Genomic DNA, 13,996 nt, shown 5'->3' with positions numbered 1-13,996 from the left:
TATATATATATATACAACAGCCACCTTTGGCTTTGAAATGAGTATAGAGAAAGTAAGAGGCTACAGAAAAAGGTTTGCTGTCAGTTGACTCAAACAGCTGAGTCTCAGTTAGGAAAAGAAGGTGAGGTTTAGAGGAGGTGAGGTGCTCTAGAGAGCGAAAGTTAGAGGAAAGGCCTCGAATGTTGCAGAAATGAAGGAGACGTGAATCAGACAGTGGTTCCAGGCAGCTCAAGTCATCATCAGGAGAGGGACGGATGGTGGGAGTTTTTATGCCCCCCCCCCCCGGACTCCAAGGCTATGTTTAGAGATGTCATGCCATAATTGATATAACCTCATGTCACTTCATCTCAGTGCTTTCAAGTTATCTCATGCATCAGTTCAATATTCTTATCATGTAATTTAGGTGTTGTCACATCTGATGTCTGTTAGCCATTATGTTACTATTTGACGCAGGCTCCAACCTACTGCAAGCGAGTACTCTGGAGGGAGGCTTAGGCGCACAAGGCCACACGCTGAAAGACACCCCGTCACTGCGCTATTCCCACGCACTTGATAGTTAATAAACAATTTTACCTTACACCCTTATTATTTTTATGCTTCGATAATATACAGTATTTCTTTTTTCACCATAATCCAGAATAAATGTACTTGCTTATGGAGTTGTAAAAAATAATCATCTGAATGTAAATTATGCCTTAATTTAATTTTATTACTTCATTTTTTCAGTTTTTTTTTTCATAGAATATCATTTTTATGGTAAATGTTACTCAGGAAAAAGTTATAGGGAACTTATTTGGCAACATTTTTTTATATGAAGAATTACTCTAGGTTAACTAGGGCCGATTTAATGGAACACAAAAGGAAATTACCTTGTGCATTCGAACAAGGCTCGTAGCACACTGAATAGGGGAGAGGGGCGATGCTGGGTGCGGATTGGGTTAGGCACAACAGAGGGATACACGCCGATGCTAGTAATAGTTTGTTCTCACCCAGAAATGGGCACAAAATCATTCCATAACCAAAAAAAACAGGGGCCATTTTGTGTGACGTAACTGGCGTTGAATAGTAACGGGCAATTGAAATACGCGCTGATGCTGCCTGCATCAAATGGTAACGAAGGCATGAAATTTGCACCACACCCATAAACACCAAAGGGTTAATGATGTAAAATTTTATGCCATGTCAATGTTATCATGTTAGTGCTGTTATATATTACTGTGTCATGTCAAGTCATATCAGTCAGTCATATCAGTAATGTCAGCCATTCATTCAGTTAGTTAGCAACGCCTCGGAACTGTCTACTTGCATCCCTCCACCCCTACGATGCATACGTAGCACCAATCTGGCAATAATGTCTCATCCCTTTTCTGCCCAACACTTTAATTCAAGAGTTAACCGTTAGTCCCAGTCCTTCATGTATGCAACAGATCAACTCTGGAACTGTCTTCCTGTCTGTATTTCATACTGCCTATGACCTTCAGTTTTTCAAATGCAGTGTGTCCAGGCATCTTGAAATGAACAAACCTTGAATTTGGCTCTATAATCTTGTTTTTGTTTTTCCTTCGAGGGAACAGTCTTGCTGGCTCCTGGCTTTTGGTTCACTCTTCTTTGCATTAAAAAAAAAAAAAAAAAAAAAAAAAGATAATTTCGGGCAGATCAAGATATGTTCCACAAAGTATCCTCTGCAATTAAGACTTGTCATTCCTACAGAAAAGATAGCAGCAGATGCCATGAGGTGCTTAGCCATGGCGATCATCTCCGTAACTAAGGCCTCTCAGCCTGTAACAGGTTATTTGTCCACTGTCCTGGGGTACAGGACCACTACATCACCTATGTTATCATAGTTACTTCCTCTAGGTGATACTTTAGTCTCTCATTTTACCTACGAACCCACAAAGGGGTGATGGGCACTTCAGTTGTGTGGTGTCAGCTGTCTGCAGTAGGATTCGTACCCTAGCACTGATGAGTTGGCAGTTCGTACATACCAACGCAAACCACTTGGCTATGATGTGATAAAGCTGAGGATGCCCTACGGCCAGGGATGCAGTAGATGTGCATCGCCTTTATGGGTAGCCATAGAGCAACCTTAAATTCTTTACATAACGTTGGCCTTTCAGCTACCTTCAGACCAAGTTGAGTGTTTCCTAATACAGATACATTTTCCGTTAGTGAAGCAAAGCTGAAAGTCACATAATAATGCCGTTTTTTATCATGATTAGTAGTTTAAGAAAGGTTGCTGGTTGCTGGTTCCTTGAAAGCAATGATAAGGAACGGGGAAATGACCATGAAAGTGAAAAAGTAACAACATGACAGTATTGTGATACCAGCGCTAACGTATGGAAGTGAAGCTTGGACCTTGTTGGAGAGACAGAAGTCAAGAATGAGAGCAGCAGAACTGAGTCATTTGAGAGGAGCATGTGGAGTCACATGGTGAGACAGACTGACAAATGAGAAAGTGATGGAGCATTGTGGTGTGGATGTGGATGTGATTGGAACCGTTAGGAGAAACACACTGAGGTGGTTAGGCCATGTGGAGAGGATGGAGAGTGAGAGACTGATGAGGAGAGTGTGAGTGAGGTGGAGGGGGGAGAGGGAGGGAGAGGCAGAGGGTGAGATGAAGGGATGGAGTGGAGAGGTATATGAGAGAGGGGAGGTGAGCTGGGAGCCGGGCAGTGAAAGGGCAGGGACAGAGCGACGTGGAGGCAATTTGTTTGTGGCAACCCCTTACGGAATTGAGGCGTCTGGCAATATATATATATATATATATATATATATATATATATATATATATATATATATATATATATATATATATATATATATATATATATATATATATATATATATATATATATATAAATATATATATAAATCTACATATATATATAAATCTATATATATAAATCTATATATATATATATATATATATATATATATATAGAGAGAGAGAGAGAGAGAGAGATATATATATATATATAGAGAGAGAGAGAGAGAGAGAGAGAGAGTAGTATAATTTTGGACCAGATATTAGTTTGATATCTTGCCTTTCAGCGTGCCACTTACCTTTGCAGTACAATATTATGATCTGAATATCTTAAGGCCGCACAACATTGTTCATATACAAGCAAATAACCGCAAAATATATAATAGTACCTAAATATTGCACTGATATATTCTATCCAGCTAAACTTTACTAAATACCAGTAAGTTAACAAGTCACCACTATCACCTTCACTAGTCCCGCAGCTCACCAGAGCTGTAGGGACACTGCAATGATAACCACTGCACCAGATGTCTCCACTGCCGATGGTTGAGGTCAAGTACCCGGGTTGCAGCAAAGCTCTTCTGGATCATCTCAGCAGTTTTCCTCACACCGATGTCTCTGTCTACCCTGTATCCTCATAACCTTGTACTATTCCATGGAGAATGATCTTTGAGAGTCAGCATGATCTGGCCAGATGCCCATACCACTTCATTTTTTGTTTATTTAACGTTGTCAACCTGTCTTGATAATGTTTCTCATCATGCCAGATGGTTCTGTGGACGTCGTCCTTTCTGACTTGCCCCATATAGGAGATGCTGAAAACTCCTCTGAAGCATCTCATCTCCATTGCTTGGATCTTCCTTTGCAGTTCTGCTGTCAGTGCCTATTTTTCGCATGTATACAAGAAGATGGATAGGGCAAGTGCATGCAAATTTTTTAGTTAGGATTGGAGAGAGATATTGCTATGTTTCCAGACAGGACATAGTTTTGCAAGTGCTGATGATGATTGTGCATTTCGTGCAAGGACTTCAATCTTCGATTCATCTTGAGTAATGGTGGTGCCAAGGTATTTGAACTAGTTCACAACATCTAGTTCTTTTCCACTGACTGTGATCTTTGTCTCATTTGGCTTTGTACTGTTCGTCATTATCTTTGTTTTTTCTGTGCTGATTGCCATGCCATACCTAGCACATGTTTCATCTAGGCGACGCACCAGCATGGAGTTTTTCTCTTCATTTCCAGCCAGCCCACTGATATTATCGGCGAACCTGAGGTTCGTGATGGTCTATCCTCCAGTGCTGACTATTCCAGCATGGTTTTCCAGGACATTTAATTTTTCTTTCAAGAAAATTTTGAACAGTGTGGATGATAAGAGACAGCCTTGGCGGACTCTGACTGATATATGGAACCAGTTTCCTGCTGTGCCTTCAACAAGTACCACACTGGTTGCCTTTGTGTGCAACTGCTTGATGGTTTGGATCTGCTTCTGGCTAATGTTGTATTTCTTCACTGTTGCCCACAGCACATTGTGCCACACCTGCTGGACGCTTTAGTGAAGTCTATGAACACATGGTAGATGTCCTGTTGATGTTGACTCATTCTCACACAGAACTCATAAACTAAATATCTGTTCTTTCGTATTCTACCCTCTACAGAATCAATCCTGTTCTTCAGCAATTACTTCTTCCATGTGCAGGTTCAGCTTGTTTAAGATAACTTTCAGCATCTCTTTGCCTGCTGGCTGATGAGACTAATGGTTCTGTAATTCTGTCACGTGATACTTAACAGGTAAAGGAATGGCGTGCTGAGTAAATAAATTCCAGTTTCATTAATGTTGGAATAAAAGTAATTTATACATCATTTTCCGTATATGACAGAAGAAAACTATAATAGAAAACGGGATTAATCATCATTAAATGAATTATTGGTATTTCACTGATACAGAATTTCTGTACAGAATGCTTCGAAAATGGGATACAAGTATTTCTGGAATTTGTGCAAGAGGACGGTGGTTTAACAGACCATAGACATAGTCGTCCAGGAATGTCTTCATGAATGATTATCTTTCTAACTGCTTCATGCAGAGAACGACTTTTCAAATTGTTTATTGTTCACATAAGACTGTTTTCTTTCTTACTTGAGAAATTCCTGATTAGGAAGGGCTCTGCCTAAACCTTCCCATCTGCCAAGTTTCTCAAGAGCTGACTTAAACGGTAGGAAGATATTAAAAACAAAGACACCACTGAAGAAAAGAAGATAACATTTTCCCTGATTACCCGTCCATGCCCGGGGGAGACTCGGGGACGGGTATTGTTTGCACTCGGTTTGTCTATTTGTTTGTCTGTCTGTCTGATTCTCTGTTAACAACTCTATGCGAGAACTATTGGTGCGATTTTGATAAAATTGCATGGATGATGGGCTATGACCTTCTGATCACCTGATTAAATTTTCGGCTATATTGGACCAAGGCCCTGACTGTAAGGCCAAAAAAAAATGAAAAAAAAAAAAATAAAAAGGGGACTGGTAAAGATCGTTCTTTCGCCATAACTCTTTCGAATTCGTGATACCGACATGAAACCCAAACCTAAATGTGCATCTCTCAGATCTGCGTCCTATAACGTCTCATTACATCAGGGGGGTCATCCATCAGTTAGCCGTTGGGGGGAAGGTCAATGTCCGGTGGGTCAGGCCTAAAATTTCTATTGGGCATAAAATCGTTAATTTCACCCGATTTACTCCCATTTTAATATGTGAAATCATTCGCTAGATTTCCTGTTGTGTATATATGTCAGCACAAAAATGACTGCCGGGGACGGGTTTGTTGTGCCTTGACACCACTTCTTGTGTCTTATGTTTTACTTTACAGCCACATTATTATTATGGAATGTATTCTTGCCGGCAAGGACTGTGCATCCCAAACATAAGGATAAGTAGAACCATAATAAAATGTCCTTCCTTTATGGACCCATTGAAATATTGTGGTAAATATATGCAGTAAGGTGTTCTAGCACTTACAGTGTCCAGTAGGTTACCATATTATACTCACCCTTCAGGAACGGAGATAGCTTATTTATGTTATTAATTATTCCCCCCAAATTATGATAATTGTCATGAAGGTTATAGTTTCCTAAAAAAATCAAAAAATGATAATGTTGGGTATTTCCCGTTTGAAAAACTGTAGTCAATAAACATATAGGAGATGATGTTGGATAATTGACGATAGCAAATTATTTTCCTACAACCATCAAACAACGGTTAGAAAGTGTCATAATGAAATATTTTGTACGTTACAGATACCACGTTTATGCACACCTACCATTTGAACCTCACGGAGCCGAAGTATTACAGGTGGCTTCCTGGACCAGACATGGAGGACTAAGGTTTACATCTGATTATCCTCTTTTTCCAGAGAAGTACGATAAGTAAGTATATCACCTAGTACATAAGATAGAAGAACTGGAGCTTCAGCTTTGTTCCCACATGTTGGTACCAGCAATGTTCTTCCAGGTATTATAATGTATTTTGGTCCACTTTTATAAAGCAGTAGTTGGAAATACATAAAATTATGCATGTAAATTATATGATCCAGGGTTGTAAACAACTACAGTATTCTAAGGTAAAGGTTACCAAGCAAAGTCTAATGTTTAGCCTTTTAACTCAAATAGTTGTTACTTAATGGGGATCATACTTGGTGGAAAGGTTTGAGCCTTGCCAAGGATGAAGTAATTTTAATTTCAGCACAAGAAGTCTAATGTATTTTGGTTCTGTTTTCGGAAAGACAAAATTATATACATATATTCTAACAATAGGTATATCACCCTTCCAAGCCTCGTAGCAACATCTGCATATTTGAGACACTCTAGTTCCTACAATGCTATGGCTTAAGTGACAAAAACTACTTACAGGCCTCAAATAACGAGCAATGTAACGAGTTGTCCTATTCCCGCACAGCTTTAACAGCGCCACATTTCTTCTGTTATCAACTACAATACCTAAAAGCCGTTACGGAAGAGATGTAAAAATATAGAAAAAGAAAAATGAAAACTGACTCGTCCCAACCATAATAAACTATAATAGGTAGCACAGTCTACGAGTCATTATCCAGTTTTCACAATGATAGTGTACGAGTGGTATTTACAAGCTACAAGTGCTTACTGATGGATAGCCAAGTAAAACCGTGTGGTACAAGACAGACTATACCACAAACGAGGTCTTCTGGAGGAAATGGTGCAGGTAATTATGTACGGTACAATGCTATGATTTCTACACTTTCCACGGTGCTTAAAGTTCAGATAGATTCATGGTGCATTAGATAACTTTTACTACCATCAAAGACTGTCATACTATGAAGACACATCGGCTTTTCTTTCCCCCCCCCCCCGCCTGCCGTGTGCTTCAAAAAAGTGTATTGTCGGCTTATTTTCACCACCCAAACATAATTATATTGCCACAAAACACATATATTCCTATTCGTTGATGTTTGTTCTACACGATTTAAAAAAAAACAAAAAAACACCACATGTACGTTAGGGTCGTGTGAATAAACATTCGGGAACATACATCTCACTTCCCAACATCATAAGTCGAATGTTTACGAATCAATCTCTAAATGTTAAACAATCATTGGAAAAATAATTTTATTAGCTTTCGAATGGGGGGGGGGGTCCCAGTTTGATCCAAGGTATGGTGTTCGAGTGATAAGCGAAAAAGTAAAACCCATTTCCGACAGACAACAGACTTTTTTATTCGGCGAGCTCTAACGAAAAACTTTTCTTGGCAGTGTTATGTTTTTATCATCTTATGCAGAATTTCACTGGCTTTCATTTGAGACCAAAACGGCGATCCTTGGCCTCATAGTATTTTTTAGAAAAATGCAAAAAACTACGGCATACCCACCCGCGCACAGAACCGCTGTCAGCCGCGTTCACTTACCTTATTTTCCTATAGCGCACAAACATTTTTTGGCTTGGTAGCTAGGCTTTCTTTGGTTTTATGCCAACAACTATTTTATATAATTACTTCTGTCTTGTTTTTAGTCCTCTCAGAAACCACACATGAACACTAAACCTGTTACTAGCTGTGCTTATTTCCCAGTCATTTGTGTTGAGGTAAATAACAATATACAGTATATGTATGTGTAAATATACTGACATAAAGATAGGTAAATAGATATATAAAAAAAAAAAATTCACTTACTTCTCCAGTGGCAATGCTTTTCTTGCAGAACCAGATGGGTTTGGAGGTAAGGAGTTTGTACTGTGTGTGTGTGTGTGTGTGTGTGTGTGTGTGTGTGTGTGTGTGTGTGTGTGTGTGTGTGTGTGTGTGTGTGTGTGTGTGTGTGTGTGTGTGTGTGCACTCCACTAGTGAAGGTATCACTTGGCATGGTACCACTTGAAACAATCACCGATGCAAAGCGGCACATCACAAACAGGGCACATGTTCCTTGTGTCGTTCCTCACCCCCAACTTGAAGCACAAGGTACACCTGAGTCTCTTCCAGATGGTGATCCTCGCCCGGTGGTGGCTCAGAGTGTGGTCCAACCTCATGTCGTCATCTATCACCTAGCGACGCTTGCTTGGATGCCCTCGTTCTCTGTGGTCCTGTCATGCAGGAGTGGCAGCTGCAGGCCCAGACACGGGTTCTCCCGACAGACCAGCAACTGGGGGTGATCTCGGTGCTGGCACCCGTGATGGGCGTCCTGCAGGCGGGGCTGGTGGTGGTGATGGCACCCATGATGGACCTGCAGCAGCGGTGCTGGTGTGGGTGATGGGACCTGTGGTGGTCCTCCTGCAGGCGGTGCTTGTGCTAGTGGTGGCTGGGCCCATCCTGGCACTGGTGCCTGTGCCTGAAGGGTAACAAGTCTTGTTGGTGCTGGCTGTCAGGTAGGTAGGTCTGGGATGTGGTGGATGACGTGTCCAGATGCGGGCCAGTCCTCTTCATGGAAATACAGAAGATCATAGATGATCTGTTCCACAATTTCAAGGAGAGTTACTGTCCCATGTCTGTACTTTTTGTACAAGGCAAACACATTGAAGAGTGCCATCTGAACGAAGAAGGTGATCTTTGTCAACATGACAGTTCGCCATTGGATGTGGGAGTACTGGACCATCTGATCGAAATGACCCACCCACCCATGTACTTGTTGTAGTCCCCCACAACGACGGGCTTGTTGACAACCTTCTGCACATAGGTTGTCCGCCCGTCATTACCCCTCACCTTCCCTCGATCCTTCTTCAGAATGGTGTCAGCGCCGTGGAAGGTGGACACCATGTTGACAATGTGATTGTCCCTCCACAGCAAGACGAGCACATTGTCCTTGTGCCTGTACACCATGCCCCTCTTGGGCAGGCTCTTAGCCCTGGTGATGGCCTGCAGCTGCCGTGGTGCTCCTCTAAGCAGCCATAGGGTCCCACACATGTAAAGGCCTGCAGTGAAAAGTCATTCACACAGGACTAAAGAATTGTAGTAGTTGTCCATGAAAAACTTGTAGCCCTGGTCCTTCAATGGTTCCACGACGTCCCACATGGTGTTCTGGAGGGTCTGCTGCAGCCCCCGTATAAACCCAGAGGTTCCAGATGTTGCCAAAGGACAACTCAGCCAACATGTAAAGCTTGATGCATTACTTGGTGGGCTTCTGGGGAGTGTAGACACGGAAGGACACCTTGCCCTTCCACTCCAGAGAGCCCTGATCCAGGCCGAGCTGCTCCTCGGATTGGTATGTTGACTGGAACTGCTGAAGGAGGTACTCCATGACCATGTGAACGCGGATAAGTCGATCTTAGTTGTTCCAGGGTATGGCGAGCAAGTTGAAGGACTGGAATTGCTTCAGGATGGCGCTGAAGCACCTTCCACTCATCACCCACTTGAACCTTGGGTAGTCATGCAGCTCTGAGCTCCTCCAGTAGTGCCTGATGGTCGGCATGTGCATCACTCCCATGAAAAGGTACAACCCCAGGAACTTCGCTATCTCCTCTTCATTGCAGGTGAACCAGGCATCCAGCTGAGTCTCCAGAAATGTTGCGTACCAGTTGGTTTCCATGGTGAGATATGACAACAACTCCCGAGTGAAGAAGAGCTGGAAGAACTGCAGGGGAGTTGTTGGGATATCCACCTTGATCCCTGGGGAGCCAGTGAAATGCCCGTGGTTCAGTGTGAATGGGCCACTGCTCCATCCGGGATCCTCTTCAGCGTCGGTGGCAGCAGGTTAGCATGCTGACACCCATCGGCCTGCCCTCTGACCCCTTGGACGTCTGCCATGTCCAGGCAGCAGACCACAGCACCCTCTAGGAGGGGATGCCTCGGACAAGGACGAGGATGGGACAGAGGGCTCTGGGGACACCATTCTCCTTGGCCTGGCAGGTGAGGATGTCACCATAGCATCCTGCACAGCAGACGCAGGTGGAGGGGCCATGGTGACATACGTTGGCCTGGCTTCCGGTGACACTGGCTCGTCCAAGGGGGCGAGCTGATCAAGAGCCAATGAAGAGAGTAGTGGGACTCCTAGAGGTAGGGAGTGCTTTCCAGTGAGACTGGCCACTGATGGTGGTGTTGTCTCCCATGGTGGAAGGTGGCGTGGCAGCTCCTCTTCATGGCTGGAAGGCATCAGCTCAACCTCCTCCACCCCAGAACGGTTGCTCTCAGAGTCGCTCTCTGACTTGGTCTCATCAAGGAGTTTTCTCTACTGCTCTGGTGCCAACCTGCATTTCATGTTTGCAAGACTGATGTCGTTGCAAGCCAACTGGAGAAGGAATTGCCTTCCAAGGGTAGTGAAATGCTGTGCTAGGGTTGTGAGCTGAAATAGAGCAGTCAAGATATTGTATTATTCACAGCCAGCCAAAAGCTTTGCTCAACACTGGCACAATGCAAGGATTCATGATATACGTGTATGTCCTTGAAAAACAACATTTCCTACACCTAATTTAGTGCACAGGTAGGGGCTACGAACACGTGGTTCACTCTTTCATTTCCTTTTCACATTACACATAACCATATCTATCATTTTATGAGATACACAGTACATTTCACCGCTAAAATGTAAATGCACGTGTTCCGCCCTTACCTGAGTGCTAAGGTGTAGCAGACGATGTTTTCCTTACAAGAACACGCTGCAGTGTTTATGCTTTTATTTCACATTACACATAACCAAGTCCATCACTGTATGAGAATTACAGAATATTTCACCACTACAAGTACATGCACGTGTTCCGTACGTCATGTTGAATTTCGCTACCTTTGTGCTAACTAAGGTGTACGAGATGATGATTTTCTTACGAGCATGTGGTTCAATTTCATTTCCTTTTTCCATTACACATAACCAAGACTATCATCTTATGACATACACAGTATATTACACCATCTAAACTTCCGTATGTCACGTTGGATTTTGCTACCTTTGTGCTAACTCAGGTGTATGAGGCGATGATTTTCTTACAAGCACGTGGTTCACTCTTTCATTTCCTTTTCACATTACACATAACCAAATCTGTCATTTTATGAGATACACAGTATACTTCGCCACTAAAATGTAAACACACGTGTTCCATTTGTCACATTAGATTTTGCTACCTTTGTGCTAACTCAGGTGCAAGAGATGATTTTCTTATGAGCACGTGGTTCACTTTCATTTTCTTTTCACATAACACATAACCAAATCTATCAATATATGAGATACACAGTATAATACACCACTAAATGTACTGTACATGCATGTCTTCTGTAGGTCAATTACGTGGCCCCTACCTGTGCGCTAAGGTGTAGCAGACGATGATATTCTGACGATCCCGTGGTTCACTTTCATTTTTTTTCCCATTACACGTAACCAAATCTATCGTTTTATGAGATACACAGACTATTATACTATATAAAATTATGTATGTCACGTTGCATTTCACAACCTTCATGCTAACTCAGGTGTACGAGATGCAGTCTTTCTTTCGAGCACGTGGTTCACTATTTCACTTCCTTTTCACATTACACATAACCAAATCTATCATTTTATGAGATATACAGTATATTACACCATCTGAAATTACGTATGTCACATTGCATTATGTTGCCTTCATGCTAACTCAGGTGTACAAGATGCAGTCTTTCTTACCAGCACGTGGTTCACTTTCATTTCCTTTTCACATTACACATAACCAAATCTATCATTTTATGAGATACACAGTATATTTCACCACTAAAATGTAAATGCACGTGTTCCGTATGTCACGTTGGATTTCACTACCTTTGTGCTAAATCATGTGAATGAGACGATGATTTTTTTACGAACATGTGGTTCACTTTCATTTTCTTTTCACATAACACATAACCAATTCTATCAGTTTATGAGAGACACAGTATAATAAAAAGTATATGCACGTCTTCAATAGGTCAATTGCATGGCCCCTACCTGTACACTAAGGTGTAGCAGACGATGATTCTCTGACGAGAACATGCTGCAGTGTTTGGAATACCTAAGGTATTGCAAACAATATTCTCTAACAAGAACGTGGTGCAGTGCTTACGTTCTTCCACACAAGCATATGATAAACATATAGCTATAACACTCATGCTTTATTTCACACAAGATGCATACCGAATAAATATAACAATATTATAATAAGAAATATCCCTATAAACCTCCTCTACTTTAACCCCTCCTGACAACGGCATTCCATGGCTGTAAGGCTTACATGACTCATGTCTTAGCCAATATTTTATCACGTACACTCTTTGCACTATAATCCTATTTACTGCACAGTAACACTATCCACCATATATCTCCATACAACAATGACTTCATCACCTAGGCAAATATTTCATTCATGACAACGCCGTGTCATAAGGCGGTTTCCTGCCTACCCCTAAAGCAGCTGAACATTTCACTATGCCCTTGCTTACTAACTATTGCTTACTATATTCACCTGATTCACTGTCACTATTGTTCAATGGTTGAATACTTGCATTTGGTGCAGGGTACAGGCAGTGTAGTTGTTAGGTCATGGCGAAAAACAGGTAGCACGATCTTCGTTAGGACAATGGCTGATAACAGCCAAGAATGATTCACAAAAACTTAGTTTCCTATTGCAAACACCAAATCTAATCACAATAGTGTCCAAAATGTAAACACAAGCATTAGTGGTACAGAGAAATATGGTGCACACCTGGGATGGGGGTAAACAGGGGAGGGTTTAAAGGGACCTCCGTGTGCTACTGTCTCCCTCAACAGCCAGTGTGGTACTAATCAACCTGTCTGGGCTCTCGGGCCCCACAGTTGCCAACTTCTTACTTTTGACGAGTGGCAGGGAAGCTATGATGCCTCCAAAAATTATACCAATCAGCTGAAAACTTTTTATCTGATGAAGGTTTTTATGCTTTAATGACGATAAATGCATCAGTGAGTATGGGCGCAGCCACACCCAAATGACGACTAATGCGTCAATGAGTACGCAGGAGTTTATTGGCAGTAAACGTGGGATAAAAATAAAAGTAAGAAAAAAGCTCAATCTTAGGGAAAGGGTTAATATGGTGCAGATGTGTGATGCAGGTAATAATACAATGAGCCACGTGTTTCCCCAACAGTTTCCATGGTGCTAGAGTCCGAGTGGCGGCAACAACCTACAAACCCCTATGGATGGAGAGGCATGAGATCACCCCAGATGGCCAGGTAGTGATTCACCGCTCAGGAATGGATTACTTGCTCTTTGAGGCTGTGGCTGAAGCAATGAATTTTACCTTTGATGTTATGCCCATCAAACTCTGGAAGGAGGTAAAAACATGAAAGGAAGCTTATGGTTGTTACCATAAGCTGCTGAAGAAGCTCTCTCTCTCTCTCTCTCTCTCATATATATATATATATATATATATATATATATATATATATATAGATAGATAGATAGATAGATAGATATAGATAGATATATATATATATATATATATATATATATACAGTGAGGATTTTATATCTCTCTATCTATTATCTATCTATCTATCGATTACCTATCTATCTATATCTATCTATCTATCGATAGATAGATAGATAGGATTTTTATGGTGGGGAGATATCTCTTTTAACCATTAACATGACTTGATGATATTTTATTTGATGAGAGAGCATATACTGAAGATGGTTTGGTATTTGAGATGGAAACAGGATTCCAAGGATATGAATCATATATGTATAAATTACTATATCATCTATTCACACTGGACATGCTGTTCTCTGTGTTCCCTCTTTTGTATCTTCTC

The 13,996-nt window shown here is 41.6% G+C and overlaps 1 protein-coding gene across 1 annotated transcript in view; it reads left to right on the top strand.

The window, feature by feature from the left end:
* The window catches only part of LOC145397115 (ionotropic receptor 21a-like), a 114,301-nt gene that overhangs the window by 14,835 nt on the left and 85,470 nt on the right, over positions 1–13,996 (top strand). Inside the window, exons 5-6 of the mRNA XM_080270316.1 lie at positions 6,058–6,186; positions 13,331–13,517. Of these exons, the coding sequence (XP_080126442.1) occupies positions 6,058–6,186; positions 13,331–13,517 (316 nt within the window). The remainder of the gene's footprint in view (positions 1–6,057; positions 6,187–13,330; positions 13,518–13,996) is intronic.

The sequence above is a fragment of the Coenobita brevimanus genome, chromosome 40 (assembly GCF_032717465.1).
Source record: "Coenobita brevimanus isolate Jiangsu-jjx chromosome 40, ASM3271746v2, whole genome shotgun sequence".
NCBI lineage: Eukaryota > Metazoa > Arthropoda > Malacostraca > Decapoda > Coenobitidae > Coenobita > Coenobita brevimanus.
The sequence above is the reverse complement of the archived record's forward strand: the minus strand, read 5'-3'. Positions and strand labels throughout refer to the sequence as shown.